Source organism: Gorilla gorilla, chromosome 6, assembly GCF_029281585.2.
Source record: "Gorilla gorilla gorilla isolate KB3781 chromosome 6, NHGRI_mGorGor1-v2.1_pri, whole genome shotgun sequence".
Taxonomy (NCBI): Eukaryota; Metazoa; Chordata; class Mammalia; order Primates; family Hominidae; genus Gorilla; species Gorilla gorilla.
Genome location: NC_073230.2, coordinates 130019769 through 130036602, shown reverse-complemented (window position 1 = coordinate 130036602; position 16834 = coordinate 130019769). Strand labels below are relative to the sequence as shown.

Below are 16834 nucleotides of genomic sequence, written 5' to 3'. Positions count from 1 at the left end.
TGCAGTTAAATCATAGGCAATGTAATAGCATAATAGCAAGCAGACTGTTGCATTGTTTTATTCCCAAAATTAACTCTAAAAATTGTTACTCTTTGAACCAATAATATGTCCCTCAGAACAGTGCTTCCCAAACTGGGCTACACATAAGAATTACTTGTGGCTGTTTTTAACATGTAAAATCCTGGGTCGCTTTCTCTGGCTACTGCATGAGACAAAACACTGACTGGACTTTACTTTGTCTCCTTCTAGAACTCTGATAAGTTTGGACAAAGTGATTCAGTCCGCACCACATACTACTCTGAAGTTAAGAACATTAATGCCTTTAACAGATAAAAGAACTAGGGCTCAGAGAACTTAACTTGCGCAAGTCATATGTTCATAGCCCTAAAATCTCTCCCAATAGAGACATCAACTTCTCTTATGTCACTAGAAAGGAATTAACCAGTGGGTGGGGTGACATAACACCCATATTCTAATGTAGGACTCGAAACTGCCTACTTCTTCCTTTTCAATAAGTGTCTAGTATATAAGTCATAGGAAAACTAAATCAAATACAAAACTCAAAGTTACTCTACCAGTAAATATTATATTTAATAGTGGAGTATTTCCTATCTGGCTTATGACCATTTTAGTTTTCCTGATTTTTATCCTTTTATGTTACTCAAAAGGTTAAAAAAGAATGACTCCAAGCTGGAAAGGGGCCATGTGTCCTTCAAAGGATGGTGCAAAGTGAGTGACTTTAATTCTGTAGCTTGATTGCAGGTTTGCATTTTGTTTTTCGTGTGGATTATAATATGCATAATTTGAAAGTGCAATATGTATTCAGAAATTGACAGAAAATTGCTAAATATGTACTACTCTTCAAGTATACATAAATAATTCGGATGCAATGATAGAATCTACTCTAAGTAGATTTTAGAGGTGAATGGGATGGATCAGGAAAGGACAGGAAAGCAGTTGAAATAAGTGAAATAGAGAAAATACCTTCTATATTTATTGTCCTAGGATGAAAAATACATTTTATCAAAGTGTCAAAACTGCACCTGGGTACTCAGTAACATTTGTGAGAGTATCTGTTTTGTTTTTAATGTAATATTTTCAAATTGCAGGTTAGTAAACAGCAGAAAATGCTGTGGTAAAAGGAAGTGGAGTAGGGTTCTGGATTATTCTGAATTGTTTCCTCTTCCCCCAGGCTGCTCAACTTGGGAAGGTTTCGTTTAAATATTCTCACTATAGGTTCATATTCTCTGTTGATATACACATGGTAAAAATAACCATAAGATGAATATGTGAAACTAAAGCAAAACAAATTCTGTAAGAATCACATATATAGGAAATATTGTTTTGTAGCAAGTGCCTCAATTCAAACATAATTTATAGATTAAATCTGTGGCATGGAAAATAGGCTGCAATAAAACTGTTTTCTTTTTATACAATAAATCATCAAGAAAATGTTAGATTATAGTCACAACTCTTTTTTAAAAAAATTTCAGGTATTTGATGCATATTGTTCTCATAGTAAAAACTACAAAATCAAATAAAAAAACAAAAATCATTGTTCCATACTCATGAAATTGTGAAATTGCTACCCTTTCTTGAGACCTGTCCAGTAATAATATCTTATTATACACAGTAAAAGAATGCCAAGACAGAGGTAGGATTTAGATGTTTTAAAAGCTGTGGGAATGTGGGAAAAGAAAACCAAATCAGCATTTACACTGACAAATTCTAGGGACACTATATAGTTATCTTATGCCGCTGGGCCCAGCAGTTCCTTTGGCTGCCATATTCTATTGCCTTCAGGCTGTTTTTGCACTTCCTTGATATTTGGAAGCTGCAGAGTAATTCTCCTTTTTGTGGTAAAACTGACCCAAGAACATCGAGGGAAAGAGGAGATATAATCCATCTGTTTTGCAGCTGGAGAAAATAGAAAACTAAAATTAAATTCAAGTTGAAATGTACAGATAATCCATGTTATGCCCATAGAAAGTCAGTAGCAGCACCAAGAAGGCAGGGAAATTTAGGAATTTTAGAAAACAGTAGCATGTTATCAGGGCCATTCTGCACGGCTCCAAGAGCATGGGTCCCATGGCAGTGTGCAGTAGTTATACAATCACCCCTTCAGTGATGGGATGAAATATTTTGTTGAATGAAAGAAATATTAAACATTTCATATTTTTTTCTTTATACTAATAGCTATTCTGATAAATAGGTTTCTAAATATCATTTATGGGTATCCCAGGACTCTAGATTGGTCTTACGTAATAGAGCCAACACCAGTGAAAATATAAGGTTTGCAAAGTTTCTTTTCGGATCTCCATAATACTCCAGAGCTTTCTTATTTTGTTTTCTTTTCCTCATTTGCTCCCAGAAGCTCAGTGCTTTAGATTTCCACACTACTCCTAGAAGGCAGTGATGACTAAATAGAATAAACAAATGCCTGTGTCCCCATGATCCAGGCTCTGCATATTTTAAGACCTTCCTTCTTCTCATCAAAGCAGATCTTCTGGGCTCTATTCCCTCAGAGTTTCTTCTAAGTAGCTCACAGTTTCACTGCCAATGTGATAAAGGATATCCATGGCTAAATAGTCCCCCAGCCTTCTCAGAAACATCTTCCCAACTTGCTTTCATTCATTTGCCAGCACAAACCAGCAAGGGGGCACCTAACTGAAGGAGTGCTGTGATGATGGCAAGATCGTTCTGAAAGCTACTGTAATACCAGGATCTGACTCTTCTCCCCCAAAGGAACCAATGGCTGAGAGCACTTAACTCAAATTGCTTCTCCTCCTCCTCTTTTAATAAATAGGAAAATAGATATATTGTACAATCATAAAGAGAAAAATCTGATTTGCTTATTCTGAATGAGGGTTCTGCATTATTGTAGCTCTCAAAATGATAGGTAAGTGCAGGATTATGGACTAAAGGAGAGATTGAAGTATCAAAGAGGTAAAAAGCCAGAGCAGAGAAAGTGAGAGTTGAAACACAGGTATCACCATCTGTCCATCCCTCACACCAGATGTAAGATGTGGGATGAGTCACTTCAGCCAGTAAAGCCTCAGTTTCCTTTTCTGCAATCTGGGTTAGGGGTTGGAATTAATATTTCTTAATCTTAGGATGCTTGGCAGCTATAGTGTAAGTTAAATGTGATCATGAATACAGAGTATAGCATGGAATCTGCCACAGTTACTTGTTCAAGAAATGTTAGGTCTTATTGTTATTGCCCTTTTGACTCTCAGTATTTACTCAACTTTCTTTGCAAATAACTTGTTTAAAAACTTGTCTTTATTATTCTCTCCAAATGACAGAAATAATGTACTAATGGTACATATGATCAATATCCATACTTCTTTCCTATTTAGAGCCAATCTGTGAATCACATTTAAGCTGGCTTCTGGAAACAATTTCCAGCACATTCTACTTGCAGTCAGATGAAGCTGCAATTTTCTTAAAATATGAAGCAGTTTGAGTGCTGGGCAGAACATGTATTCAGTCTCATAAACATGAACATATTTTACGTAGCATTTAAAGATGAACTATGCAACTCCAAAATGGTACAAAAATATAAACAAAATAATTTCAGGAATAAAGAGACACAGTTAAAGAAAAATAGAGGGGAAGTTAAAAAAAAGAGATAAGTTTTCTATGATGTGAGAAAGTTGGTCATGGATAAATATTTGTTTTTATAAATTTTTTTAGAGGGAGATAGTAGCACATTCTAGAAATTGTTTAACATTATATGTCAAGTGACTTTGGCAGTTACTTCTCACTATTCTGACCTTGTTCTAGTAGCCCCAGCCCTAGGCCAGCATTGAGCCTTTCTTCAGCGATGACAACCGTATAGCCATGTTGAGTCAGAATGTGCTGGTGTAGCTGAAGCTCTGTTTTGCTGTAGAAAGGAGGCCTGTAGAGTATGGCCCTTCGGCCATGGCTGCCAAAGTGTGTCTCCATTGATTCTTTGACCTAAGAAAAGAAGGCATAAAAATTCAACATAAAAAAAGTAGTACATTTCCCTTGAAGGACATCATGAATGCAAATCAAGGGCTATTTGGGAAGTTATTCTAAAGTTTTTCTCTAGAAGTGAAAGACAGTTTCTCTGAAAGGCTGACAAGGACAAAGATGACCTCATATGCAAGAACTGAAGGTCAACTGAATTGTCCTCACTGTAACAGAAAGATGAAAATTTTAGGCCATAAAATATAGAGGTCCTTGGAGGAATACTGATGCATAGAAATATAGAGCTCAAATCTAGCTGAAAATACAAATTAATAGCAATGCCTTTAATCTGCACTGTGCTTTTATAAAGTAGTTCTAACTGCATTATCTTTTAATAGCTCTTTTAGGTAAATATAGTAGAGAAAACACTCAGAGAGGATGGGTTTTGTACTGAAAGGACATGGTCAGGAAGGGGTCGAGGTGAGAAGCAATCCAGAGCTCTTTGTAGATAAACAATCCTGCAGTTTCTCTCAATTAGGCTGTAGCAAAACTGGAATGCATCTCAGTGAGGTAGAATGGGTCTTCACATGTGAGGAGAGGAGAACTACTGAAGTATCATAATTCTACATTATTCCCTCAATAGTTTATTTCTTTCATATAAATATTCCTCTTTCTCACAATGGAAATGGAAATTCTAATAACAAAGGGGATTTTTGAATTGACAAGGAAAAAGAAGGCTGAAATTTCAATTCATTATAAGGCTTAAAGGCAGACACTCAGTTTTTTCTGAAAACTTGAGATTAAACCTCAGTAAAGTACAGATGATTTTTATTACTAGAAGGAGTGATGAGATTAGTTGGAGGTCAGCAAAAACCAGGAGAGAGGCTGAACAAGAGGAGCCAAAGGAGGTGGTGGAAAAGATGAGAGGGACTTGGTAAAAAACACAATTGGGAATCTAAATTACTTGCAATGACAGCTCTGAGTCAACCTGTCCATTTTATTAACCTAAAACACAATCTTTTTAATGTTGTGAATGCCATGGTTTTCAGCACTTAAATGTCTTCGTTATTTCCCATACTGATAGACTCAATTCTACATCATTTATTTTATTTTATTATTATTATTTTTTTTTTTTTGAGACGAAGTCTCGCTCTGTCGCCCAGGCTGGAGTGCAGTGGCGCAATCTCGGCTCACTGCAACTCTGCCTCCCGGGTTCACACAATTCTCCTGCCTCAGCCTTTCAAGTAGCTGGGACTACAGGCACCCGCCACCACGCCTGGCTAATTTTTGTATTTTTAGTAGAGATAGGGTTTCACCTTGTTAGCCAGGATGGTCTCGATCTCCTGACCTCGTGATCCGCCCGCCTCAGCCTCCCGAAGTGCTGGGATTACAGGCGTGAGCCACCGCACCCGGCCCAATTCTACATCTTTATTAAGGAACACAAGATCATTTAACATATACCCTGCCTTCCTTCTCTGGTCAGATCACATCACACTCTTAATCATCTTTATCCCTGACCCACAACCTGCTCCTTTATACATCACTATTCCTTCCACCTACAATTCCTTCCTCTTTTCGTTATTTCACTTATCAAATTCCAAATCAACTCTCAATAGTCAAACATTATCTCTTACGGAAATTTTTAATTGAAATGCATACTTTCATTAGCACTCATGAAAGGAAATTACATTTTTCTCATATCAGCCCTTTAACAGCCAGGCCTGCATTGTTCATGTCTCTCAAATGTCTATCCCAAGACATGATATATGGTACATGCTTAATAAATGAAGATATTTAGTAAATTAATGAATTATAGCATCTATCAAAATCTTTGAAGATGCATGTTGAAAGAAAGAAGAAACAGGGTTATACTGTAAATCCTTTGAGGACAGAAACCATATCCTATTTTTTTATTGCATACAAACTATTGCTAGCTGAAAATTCATAGACAAACCATAGAGTAGTTCAGGAGGACACAAACTCTGCATCTAAACTGCTGGATTCAAATCACCTGGCTGCACCAGCATTATTTGTGTGACTTCAGACAATACTTTCCTCTTAAGGTGCTATGAAGATTAGACAGTTAATATTTGTAAAGTGCTCAGGACCATGCCTGCTATGTAGGAGGCGCTATGAGGTATTATTTGTTAATAATAATATATCACAAAGAACAATGAGTCTGGAAAAACTGCTTCTGAGTTTGCGCTCTACCTGGCACATGTTAACATAGTAGCTTACTATATGTGTGATGAACATAATGAAAAAGAATAGAACTGTAGCTAATCATACCTTCTGTATGTGCTACTTTGGGAGAACAAGATTGATTACATATTTTCCTTTGTTAAAAGACACTGCGCTTTATTGATGAGAAAACCATTTAAATGCAACAATTTAAGAGAAAGTTGGGACACGATTCTCCCCCATTGTTATAAATGTTGGCAATAATAAATTTATAAGGAGTGTTTGAAACCAAATACACATTGAGCCTTTGGACACAGGAGTTAGAGGGAACTGAGTAGCCTGTAGAAAGCCAAAGTAAACAAATAAGTGTCTAGGTGAAAGGGGAAGACAGATGCTTCCCAATATATCGGTGTCACTCAAGCAAACACACTGTATCCAGAATTCCCAAGTTACATTTTCTTCTGTAATCACAGGATGCTCCTCTCTATTACAGCTGGCTCAAGTACAAAAGGGATTTCACGCAAGGAAGGGATATTTTAAAACTTTGAGTAGTTTTTATTTTGAAAGATACCATCCTCTTTTCCCCCAGTCAAGATCAATTTAAGCAAGAACAATGTAACTTTTACTAATACACCCTGTAGAAGGCATATTCTAAATAAAGTATAATTATTGGCCATATTTGGTAATAACTATCTTAGCATAGACTGAAATTTTAACCCACATCTCAGACTATAGAGAGTAAATAGGAAATGAGCTTGTCAGTAGAATTATGTTGTATTATCCTGTAATACAAACTGCTGCTGTCCTTGTCATATTTATAACACACTGTATCAGCAGAATGGCCCAATACCAAAGGGCAAGAACAGTTTTAGCCGGTCTGACAACAGGTGCACACATTGCGTATGTGAAATTAAAACGATGTGAACAATTATGTCAACCGCACTAGCAAGTGCGAGATCATCAAATGCTAATAGCAGCACTTTTAGAAATAAGAGGTCCTGATGATTCCCACAATTCCAAAGGTATATTTTTAATGGAAGAGAATACATTTCACCTGGCCACCACTACAACAACTTCACTTGACACAACACTGCTGGCCCAGAATTTAGAAAAGAATGAGTGTTACATAATGTTAATTCTGAGTGTTCACTTGCCTCTCTCTCATGTTGAGAGAGCTGCAAAATATTTCCTTAGAAATCCCTTTGCTAGACTACATAAAAGTTGTTTTATAACTGGACACTTTTTATTTTTACTGAAAGGATGTCAAAATCTGAAAACTTTGTGCCATCTGAGATAAAGCAAAGGACAGAATGTTGTCATAAAGTACTGGGAGCATTGGATGCAGCAATGTAGAGTAAAAAGAGAAGATTGGGAATCAAAAATCTGGATTTGAATTCTGGCCCCATCACTTGCTTGCTTCATCTACTGAGCTAAATTATTTAATCTACGCACATCAGAGTTTTCTCACATGTGTAAATGAAGTAACAAATCCTACTATATGAGGTTGTATTGGGAATTAAATGAATTTTCAATATGAAAGGGTCCAACGTGGTGTCTCACCAATAAATTATGTTAAATATATGTAAATAAAACTGAGTAATAATATTATATTGTAACTTTATATTCGAAATTCCATAAGCTTTTCAATTAATTTGGTTTGATCTATGTCCTAAAAAGCATTTTTGCAATAATGTGTGTGATTCCATATACCTGATATATGTTTTCCTCTACAGGAGCGATTATGTTTTAATGCATAAATATAATTTGTTTACTTATTACATTTATTTGATTTTTTCCTGGGCCTCCCATATCTTGGAAACTTATGTTTATTTTCTGTCTCTCCATACCAGGATGGAAGCTAAATGAAAGCATATGTTTTTGACCGTTTTGTTCACTTTTGCTTTCTCAGCCTAAAAACAGTACTTGGCATATAAGAGACACATAATAAATATTCTTTGAATGAGTGAATACAAACATCTTTTCCTTCAATGTGTAGAAGTCTTTGTTATAAATACAGCCATGGAAGACTGGGAACAGAAAGTGGTTAAGACTTGTATTAACAAATTTATTTCAATAGAATTGTAAATACTAGCAAGAATGACAAATATAGAGTTAAATATTTAAGCAAAATAATGAATTTACAGTAAAAATTGGATAAAGAGCTACTTTATAAAAGTACTATATTTCTCAGTCACTTACACATTTAAAAATCTTTACTAAGACTTACCATGAAGCCAAGAAATATAGCTCTTCAAAATATAGTAAGGCTGAAAAATAAAACTTGTTTTTTTTTCGCATAGCAGAAAGATTTTTTTCTGGATTTATTAAAGTAGCCATGTATTTATGACATCTTTTGATGCTCAAATACAAATCATATAGTAGACTTTGGATGTGTGTCATATATGACTAAAAGTTAAATTGCCTTCCTGGTCCAGATTTTGGCATTTTAGAAATATTATAGAGTCTATCATAGTGAATTATGTGTTCATTTTTGCACTGTAAGAATAAAATACAGATTCTTTTCCCCACTGGTGAAATGTACTCTTATTTTAGGGAATGTAAGAAGTAAATGGAAGGAATTTTCTAGGATCTATATCATACACATTTTCTATTTAAAACTTATCTTATAATTGCAGGACACTTTAGGGACCACAGGTTTCTGGATATGCAAGGTGAGGCTTGAAAGGATGTCCCTCTCCAAATGAAGCTTTAGTTTACTTCTGTTTGCATCTTACAGCTGACTTAACTGAATCTCAAGCTGATGATGGGAGGGCTACACATTTCTCAGAACTACTCCAGATCACTGAGCATCTTCTGACTGTACTCCCAAACCGTACTTTGGGTCTATCCCAACCTTCAACATCTAATGATAGGCAAGTTCACTCACCTGTGGATTTATATACAAATAAGAGAGATAAAAAAGTAATAAAGTTTGCTTATCAAAAATGTATTCCTGCAGGGCGTGGTGGCTCACGCCTGTAATCCCAGCACTTTGGGAAGCTAAAATAGGAGGATCACTTGAGGTCAGGAGTTCAAAACCAGCCTGGCCAATGTGGTGAAACCTTGTCTCTACTAAAAATAGAAAAAAATAGCTGGGCATGGTGGTGTGCCTGTAATCCCAGCTACTCTGGAGGCTGAGGCAGGAGAATGCTTGAACCCAGGATGTGGAGGGTGCAATGAGCTGAGATCATGCCACTGCACTCCAGCCATGGTGACAGAGCGAGACTGTCTCAAGAAAATTTTTAAAAATTAAAAAAAAATGTATTCCCAATAGAGCTTTGATGAAATAGCACCCACTTAAACAGGCATCACCAAAACCCATTATCACCTATATCCCTCAATGTAATTTTCCCAAGGGCACACTTCACAATGTATAACTATATATTATTTGTTTCATGTCCACTTCTCCTACTACTCTGTTCCATGAGGGCCTAGATTTGTCTGCTTTGGCCATTGTTTTATATGCGACTTACTGCCAGGTTCTAAATAAGAGGGAATGGATGAATAAATGAGCAAATGAATGAATACATAAATGTAAAGCATGAGCTTATTTTTTATAAATACACGCATGCCCTTTAATTATTTAACTATTAGGTGGAAAAAAATCTACCAGAATATTTCAGTCAAAGGTTCAATATTTGCATCTCAAACCATAAAATATTCATGACCTCTTCATCTCCAGTGACTCTCCTCCACTTTGTTTCAAACACCTGCTCCAATGGCCATATCTTAGACATTGTGGTCTCAGAACAGCCCCTCCCCTGAAATTATAAAATGAGATATTCCATTCTTTGATTGCACTGAAGTGTCTGGCTCTTCTCATTTATTTCCAATTTATTAGTTCTTTAGTCATTAGTCTTTTCACCTAATGTGAACTTTTTTCTTTTTTTGAGACAGTGGCTGGCTCTGTCACCCAGGCTAGAGAGCAGTGGCATGATCTAGGCTTACTACAACCTCCTCCTCTCAGGCTCAAGTCATTCTCCCATCTCAGCCTCCCAAGTAGCTAGGACTACAGGCACATGCTACCACATCCAGCTGTTTTTTTAATATTTTTTGTAAAGATGGGGCCTTTACCACCTTGCCAAGGCTGGTCTTGAACTACTGGGCTCAAGCAATCCATCTGCCTCAGCCTCTCAAAATGCTGGGATTACAGGCGCGAGCCACTGTGGCCAGCCTGAACTTTCTACTGGTCTCCTTTTTCCTCAGCCTCTCTCTCTGCAGTTCAGATTCCATGGTCCAACACTCCAACCACCCTCTATCTAATATATTAAATTTCCTTGCTGTGCTGCACTTCCTTCACATCCACATGGCAAAACATCAAACATGAAAGAGCTTGGAATCCACAGTAAATCCTCTGCCTTTAAGGAGCTAACAGCCCACCAAGAAAATCAGACATAAGCAACTAGTTATAATAAACTAGGATAAACCCACTAGGTCAGGAGGCATAGCATGCTGTGGAAACACTGAGCAAAGGGACCTGAGGGAGATCTCAGCAACCTGCCTGTCCTGCACCTGGGCTGGGATTGCTGAGAGATACTGAAGAAAAGCACCCAGTGGGACAGATTCTGGATGGCAAAACCGATTCTGCCTCTGTCCTCTGGCTTGTTCTCATCATTCTTTCATTTGCCTATTTAACATTTTTGAGCATTTTCTATGTAACAGGCATGGTCTTAGGGTCTGGAAATGCAACAGTGAAGCACCCTATCCAGGTTCTAGCCCTCACTAGGAGGGCTAGTGTTTTGCAAGAAGAGCAATAAACCATTAATGAAATCACATAATTTCCTATGGAGATAAGAGTTCTGGTTTGTTAAAGAATGACCCAGGAGCTCTTTTAGATGATTTGGTGTTATTGCTTGCCTATATTGTGAATATTGTGTATGAAAGAAAATAAGTAATTAAATTAAATCAGTAATTTATCTTCCTATCTTTTCCTTGCCTTGAAGAATTGTCTTTTTTCTCTTGAAGGTCCTTGCTGTTGACCTTGAAGGCCAGTACCATAATACTTTTTATTGTGAGTGGCAAATAGCATCAGATAGGAAACAAGAAATGGCTGGCAATGATGATAAAAATGGAGCAATGCAATGCCACTTATTATCTTGTTAAGTAGCTAGTAGGAAACCTAAATGCAGTGAGTAGTGGAGAATTTAAAGGTTGATAACTCTATGCTGGTCTTTATACGTAGGTCTGATTTTGAAGAACTTTGATTTGGTTTACTAAAGCCACGTCAGGAAGGAGGCAGATGAGGAAAACTGGACTTAGTATAGACAGAAAGAGTGCTTTTCTTGTTTTGTTTTCTGGATGGATGAGTACCCTGATAGAATTTCAGAAGGCGAGACTTTTACTACCTGAATCGCAGTATTTTCTAAAAACCGCAAGCCATCCCTTCCATATTGCAGAAAAGACTTTAAAAAAAAGAGGTAAAGAAAGAAAGGAAAACAGTGAAAGTAACCTGAGTCACTAAGTCATAAGAGGGATGCCTGAGACCTGCCCTAAGGAGACATTAAACCATACAGGGGAAGCCTGGGAAGAGAGAGAACTGTGAGGGCCTGAGCAGTGAGTTCTGTTCTATGGAGCCTGATTTGGTGTAGAAAGAGCAAAGAGAAGCAGCAACAGGATGGTCAAATAATGCTATGTGTAACTGAGAAAGAGAGAGCTAAGGTACAGAGAATGAAAACATTCCAGTATTGGAGAGAAAATTTCAGGAAAATTAATTTGTTGTGAAGACACTCAGTAAACAGAAAGGGAGTCTGTAAGCCTAGTTTCTATTAGAAGGGAAGAAGGCACAAAAGAAGAAAACAGAAGGAATAGCAGGGCAGACCCTGACTTGGACATCCCAGGCTAGAAATTAATGAATGATAAATGCTGTAATGCCTTAGTTGCCTTAGTTCACATCTGAAATACTGATACCTTAGAGATCGGTCATGATTTTTCCTTATCAGGAGACTTTCCATCAAATCTATAAAACAGTAAACATATAATCTGAAGGTAAACTCTGAGAACTCCTGGGTAACCTCAATGTTTAATGCCCATTCTCCTCACTCAAAACTTTGGGACCATACGGTGCCTTTCTGAAAAAGGTGTACAACACAGAGCTGTGTAACTGAAGGAAGAAGAGAGGAGAGAATGGAGAACGGAAGAGTGCAAGTTGCAAGACAAAAAAAAAAAAATGCAACCTGAACAGTTTCGCAACGCTTCAAACTCCAGCAAATGTAGAATCATGCTGGGTGTAGCTTCGGCTCCAGTGAGGCTCCTTCCTTCCCCAAGCTAACCCCTACACATAGGGTGAATCTTGGAGGCAGAAAGAAATTAAAGGCAAAACTAAGAACACAAGGACAGTGTTTTCCCCTAAAGTGCATATCTAGGATCACCAGCTGTGACTTCTAGCCTTCCTGTGCCTGGTGTTCATTGTTGTCTGCCAGCCTCCACCTCCCCTGGAATGCTCATTCATTCATTTCAACCAGTGTGAAGGAACCTATACTCTTTCCCTTTTCTGCTTCTCCTAAATTTTCCCTTTTCTCTTTTCTGAAAAAGTATCTTTTTCAGCCTCCTCTTCAAGGCTCCTTTGAGATGCCACCCACGTTGCACAGCTGTGGGTCAGCAGTTTACTATTTACTGTAACCTCACAGACATAACACAGATCCAACTGAGATTACAAAAACACAGGGATAGCTGAGAGATGGTGGTCTTGACAGTTTCCTTCATTATATCTGTAAGAATAAGACAGAACTTGAAAATAAGATAGAACTTGAAGATAAAGAGAACGTAGTTCACCTTTTTTTTTCCCTTTTTTGACACAATTTGATGTGATTCCCTATTTTGGAGCCAATGAAAATCACCCGAGTGTGTCCCTCTTTAGTCTCTTCTCCTTCCCTCTGCTTTCCTCTTCCTTAGACTCTTCCGCTATCCCTGTCCTGTCTTTCTCAGACACTCACGTAGCACTTAACAGAAGGAAGAAGTTATTTTCTTTCTATCTCCAAGCCCTGATTGCTTTTGCTGGTGTTAAAGTAAATGCTCTCCAGCTGACTCTATGAGGTTTCTTATTGCCCTCTGAGTCTTACCACAGTGTCAGCAGTAGTTAAAGGATGTCCGTAATGAAGAAAATAGAGAATTGACAATCCACAATTATGAAATAACAAGCAGAGGACAAGGAAAGACCTTGTTCTTTTGAAAAATGTTAATATAATAGCAAGTCTCTGTCCCCTGATGCCAAAACAACAAGTTAATTCAGCAATTCAGCCTTAAAATAGTAAGTCTATACAGAGGCAATATAGCAGAAAGGAAAGAGCATTGGGGCAATTACAACAACAATATCAATACCTAAGCATCATGCGGTCGACCAAACATTTTCACAGATGCCAGAGACTCTGAATCTGAGTTTGAGGCTTTTCCAGCCACAACACAAAGCCTCCTGAATCTCAAGTCTCTATTTCCCCCAACCCCATTCATGATCAGCTGACACTAATTAAGTTCCACTTGATGAACTTCATTTTCTTCATCTGTAAATGAGCACTGACACCTTCCATCTACTTTTTGTGCTACTGTAAGAATCCAAAGTGACTCAGTTTAGACAAAAGCATTCCAAAATATGGAGTCCCACACAAGCGTAAGATATTACTAGAGAAATAGATCTTAAAGAATTGTCAGACAAAAGAACATGTTGAAAAATTAACATAGTTTAAGTAAAAGCCCTTAAATTTTTTTTAAATGGGGAATAACAGCTTTTTTTGTTTGTTCGTTTCTAAATTTTTTTACTATACTTTAAGTTCTGGGATACATGTGCAGAACGTGCAGGTTTGTTACATAGGTATACACGTACCATCGTGGTTTGCTGTACCCAACCAGTCATCTACATTAGGTATTTCTTCTGATGCTATCCCTCCCCAGCCCCCTACCCGCTGACAGACCCCAGTGTGTGATGTTCCCAGAAATACCATTTGACCCAACAATCCCATTACTGGGTATATACCCAAAGGATTATAAATCATTCTACTAAAAAGACACATGCACACGTGTTTATTGCAGCACTGTTCACAATAGCAAAGACTTGGAACCAACCCAAATGCCCATCAAAGATAGACTGGATAAAGAAAATGTGGCACATAAACACCGTGGAATACTATGCAGCCATAAAAAAGGATGAGTTCATGTCCTTTGCAGGGACATGGATGAAGCTGGAAACTATCATTCTCAGCAAACTAACACAGGAACAGAAAACCAAACTCCACATGTTCTCGCTCATAAGTGGGAGTTAAGCAATGAGAACACAAGCCTTTAAAATTTAATCATATTGTTTCATATGGGTTCTGTCAAATTACATGTAGGATACAAAAAGTTAGTGTTTATATATGAGACGTTAAATAATTTTAAAATACTAAATGAGCCATCATCTCTATGATTATTCTCTGATAAAAACTCAGTGCTAGAGCAAACATATCATTATAAAAATACATAGGGGCATGATGTCATACATACAGTGAACATACTTCTTAGATTTGGGGGCTGGACCAGAAATTAGTCCGTTTGTTAATTGTACAACTACATATGACTTCATTTTTACTTTGTTATAATGTTCTATAAATAAATTCACACATTAGGATATTAGCCCTTTATGAAACATTACATTCTCTGTTTATCGCTCAGAAAATATGGTCACGAGTGTCTACTCTTAGGGTCTTCCAAGGGTTCCCCTAGAAATTCCTGAATTCCTTGCTTTCATTCTCCATTCAATTTTCATTCTTCTCGATCTACTTTCCCAACCACAAAATGTGCTCCTCATCCTCCCACCTCCATCCTGCCCAGCTTGTGACCTCAGTTGTTCTCCTAGCTCTGCTGTCCCCTTTGCATTTCACTTCTGCACACACACACACAGCCCAGAGTTCTGCAATGGGTCATCATGAACGAACTTGTGGCAGCCGGCCTAGAATCTCTTTCTGGCACAGAGCAAACATGTCCTCCTCTGGGCAGAGTCCAGCCTAATGGAACACCTGCCGGATGTAAGGGTAGAATTCAGGCACTGATTTAGGGATTAAGAGATTCTCCATCCACTGCCTATCCAGTCACCACATTTACACCCCCTGGAGGAGGAGGAGAGGTTCTAAGCCCATTTCAACTGTTTAACATTGTCAATCCCATGCATAGCATCTCTGGCTCCTGCCTTCTCCCCTTGTCATTCAGATGCATGTAGCAACCAGTTCATCTGGATTTCCCCCAGAAATCCAGGGCTCCCTTGAGCTGAACAGATGGTTAAGTAAGGATGGATAGCCAACATCCTTCATGCAGGTGGCTCTGCATCTCCAGGGCAGTAAAGATCGGCTCCACTTCTTGTTGAATGAAGGGCTGCAGGATAGAGGCACATACCTGGCAAACCCAGAGAAACGTTGCCTTATCCTATTCATGGAGGGACCATGGTGTTAAGAAGAATGTGGGGAAGAGGTACCACATTCCACATAAAAGAAGTAGACCAAGTTTCCTTCAGCACACATTTACGTCTGGGCATTCATTCTGTTTTCTTGCTTACTCTTATTACCCTCATGGCTATTCACTCTCCGTGGTCTTCTTATCTGGTCCTTTCAGTTTACTGGTCATTACTGACATGCAACCTTGGCTCTCCTTTGAGACAACCCTGGGTAACACTTTCTGCAACCTGACTGAGCTCCAAGAACTCTCCCTCCCATGCTTTCCCTCGAGAGGTGCCTCCACTCTACCCTGTCTACCTGTTCCTGCTCATGTTGCCAGATGCTGCACAATCACACTAACATATCATAACACAACCTCACATATTCTTTCAAAATCAGCCCTGGAGATCTCCAAATTACATATTTATTCTAGAATGTTTAAATATCAGATGGCCAAATTCTTGCTCCTACAATCAAAAATTGGCAGGAAATGCCAATATCTAAAATTCCCAAATATAAGCACTCTTTCCTAAAGGAAGGAATAATACATGATCTAATACTGATATCAAGTTTTCAAGTCCTTAAACTCTCTAATCCTTTCTTTATGGGATCAATTGTGTTGCAGAATAGCTTTTGGCTTTCTTCTGTGGCTGGCTGGAAAAGGAATTTCCTTTCCTAGAGTTCTAGTTTATTCTTAAAGGGTCTAGCAGTAGGTCTCAGTCAGGTCTAAAGTGGAAATCATGTCTTAGATGGTCAAACAAATTGCTTTGGTCTTCTTAGGAAGGCAGGAGGTGAAGACATCTTTTGAATGAAGGAAGACCTGGGTGGGGACGTTGTTTGGGAATAATCAGAGTTTAAGAGCTGAATGGAAAGTACGAAAGAAGAATTCAAGGACTGCTGACCACCACAGAGAGTTCTATACTGAATACGCAATGAACTTACGCTAGATCTCGTTCATCCATTCATTCGATATATTATGTGCCAGGAATTGTGTAAACTTGGTCTCTGCCCTGATCCAGCTGACAGTAATTTATTGGAAGGTTTTGTTTTAATGCTAGATTTCACAGGGTATGGTTACATTACTATAAATGCTTGGTTACTTTGGAAATGTGCTTAGGATTACGTACACATTATTGGATAATGAGACATACTCCTATTTATATCCCAGAAAAGGGGCTTCCTTTTAAGATATTATTTTACAAGAAAAATAGGAGACAATTCTAGCTTGTGAAGTTTATATGTCTGACAGAATATGTTTCCACAAATACAGTTTATCTGCTCTCAGGCAAAACAAGTTTGTTAAAAGCAAACATGGTCATACTTTA

At 37.9% G+C, this 16834-nt stretch overlaps 1 protein-coding gene across 1 annotated transcript in view; it reads right to left on the bottom strand.

Annotated features, from left to right (window-relative positions):
* CPED1 (cadherin like and PC-esterase domain containing 1) overlaps positions 1 to 16834 on the bottom strand; it is a 312286-nt gene that overhangs the window by 281230 nt on the left and 14222 nt on the right. The window contains exon 3 of the mRNA XM_063708746.1: positions 3777 to 3960. Coding sequence (XP_063564816.1) covers positions 3777 to 3960 — 184 coding nt within the window. The remainder of the gene's footprint in view (positions 1 to 3776; positions 3961 to 16834) is intronic.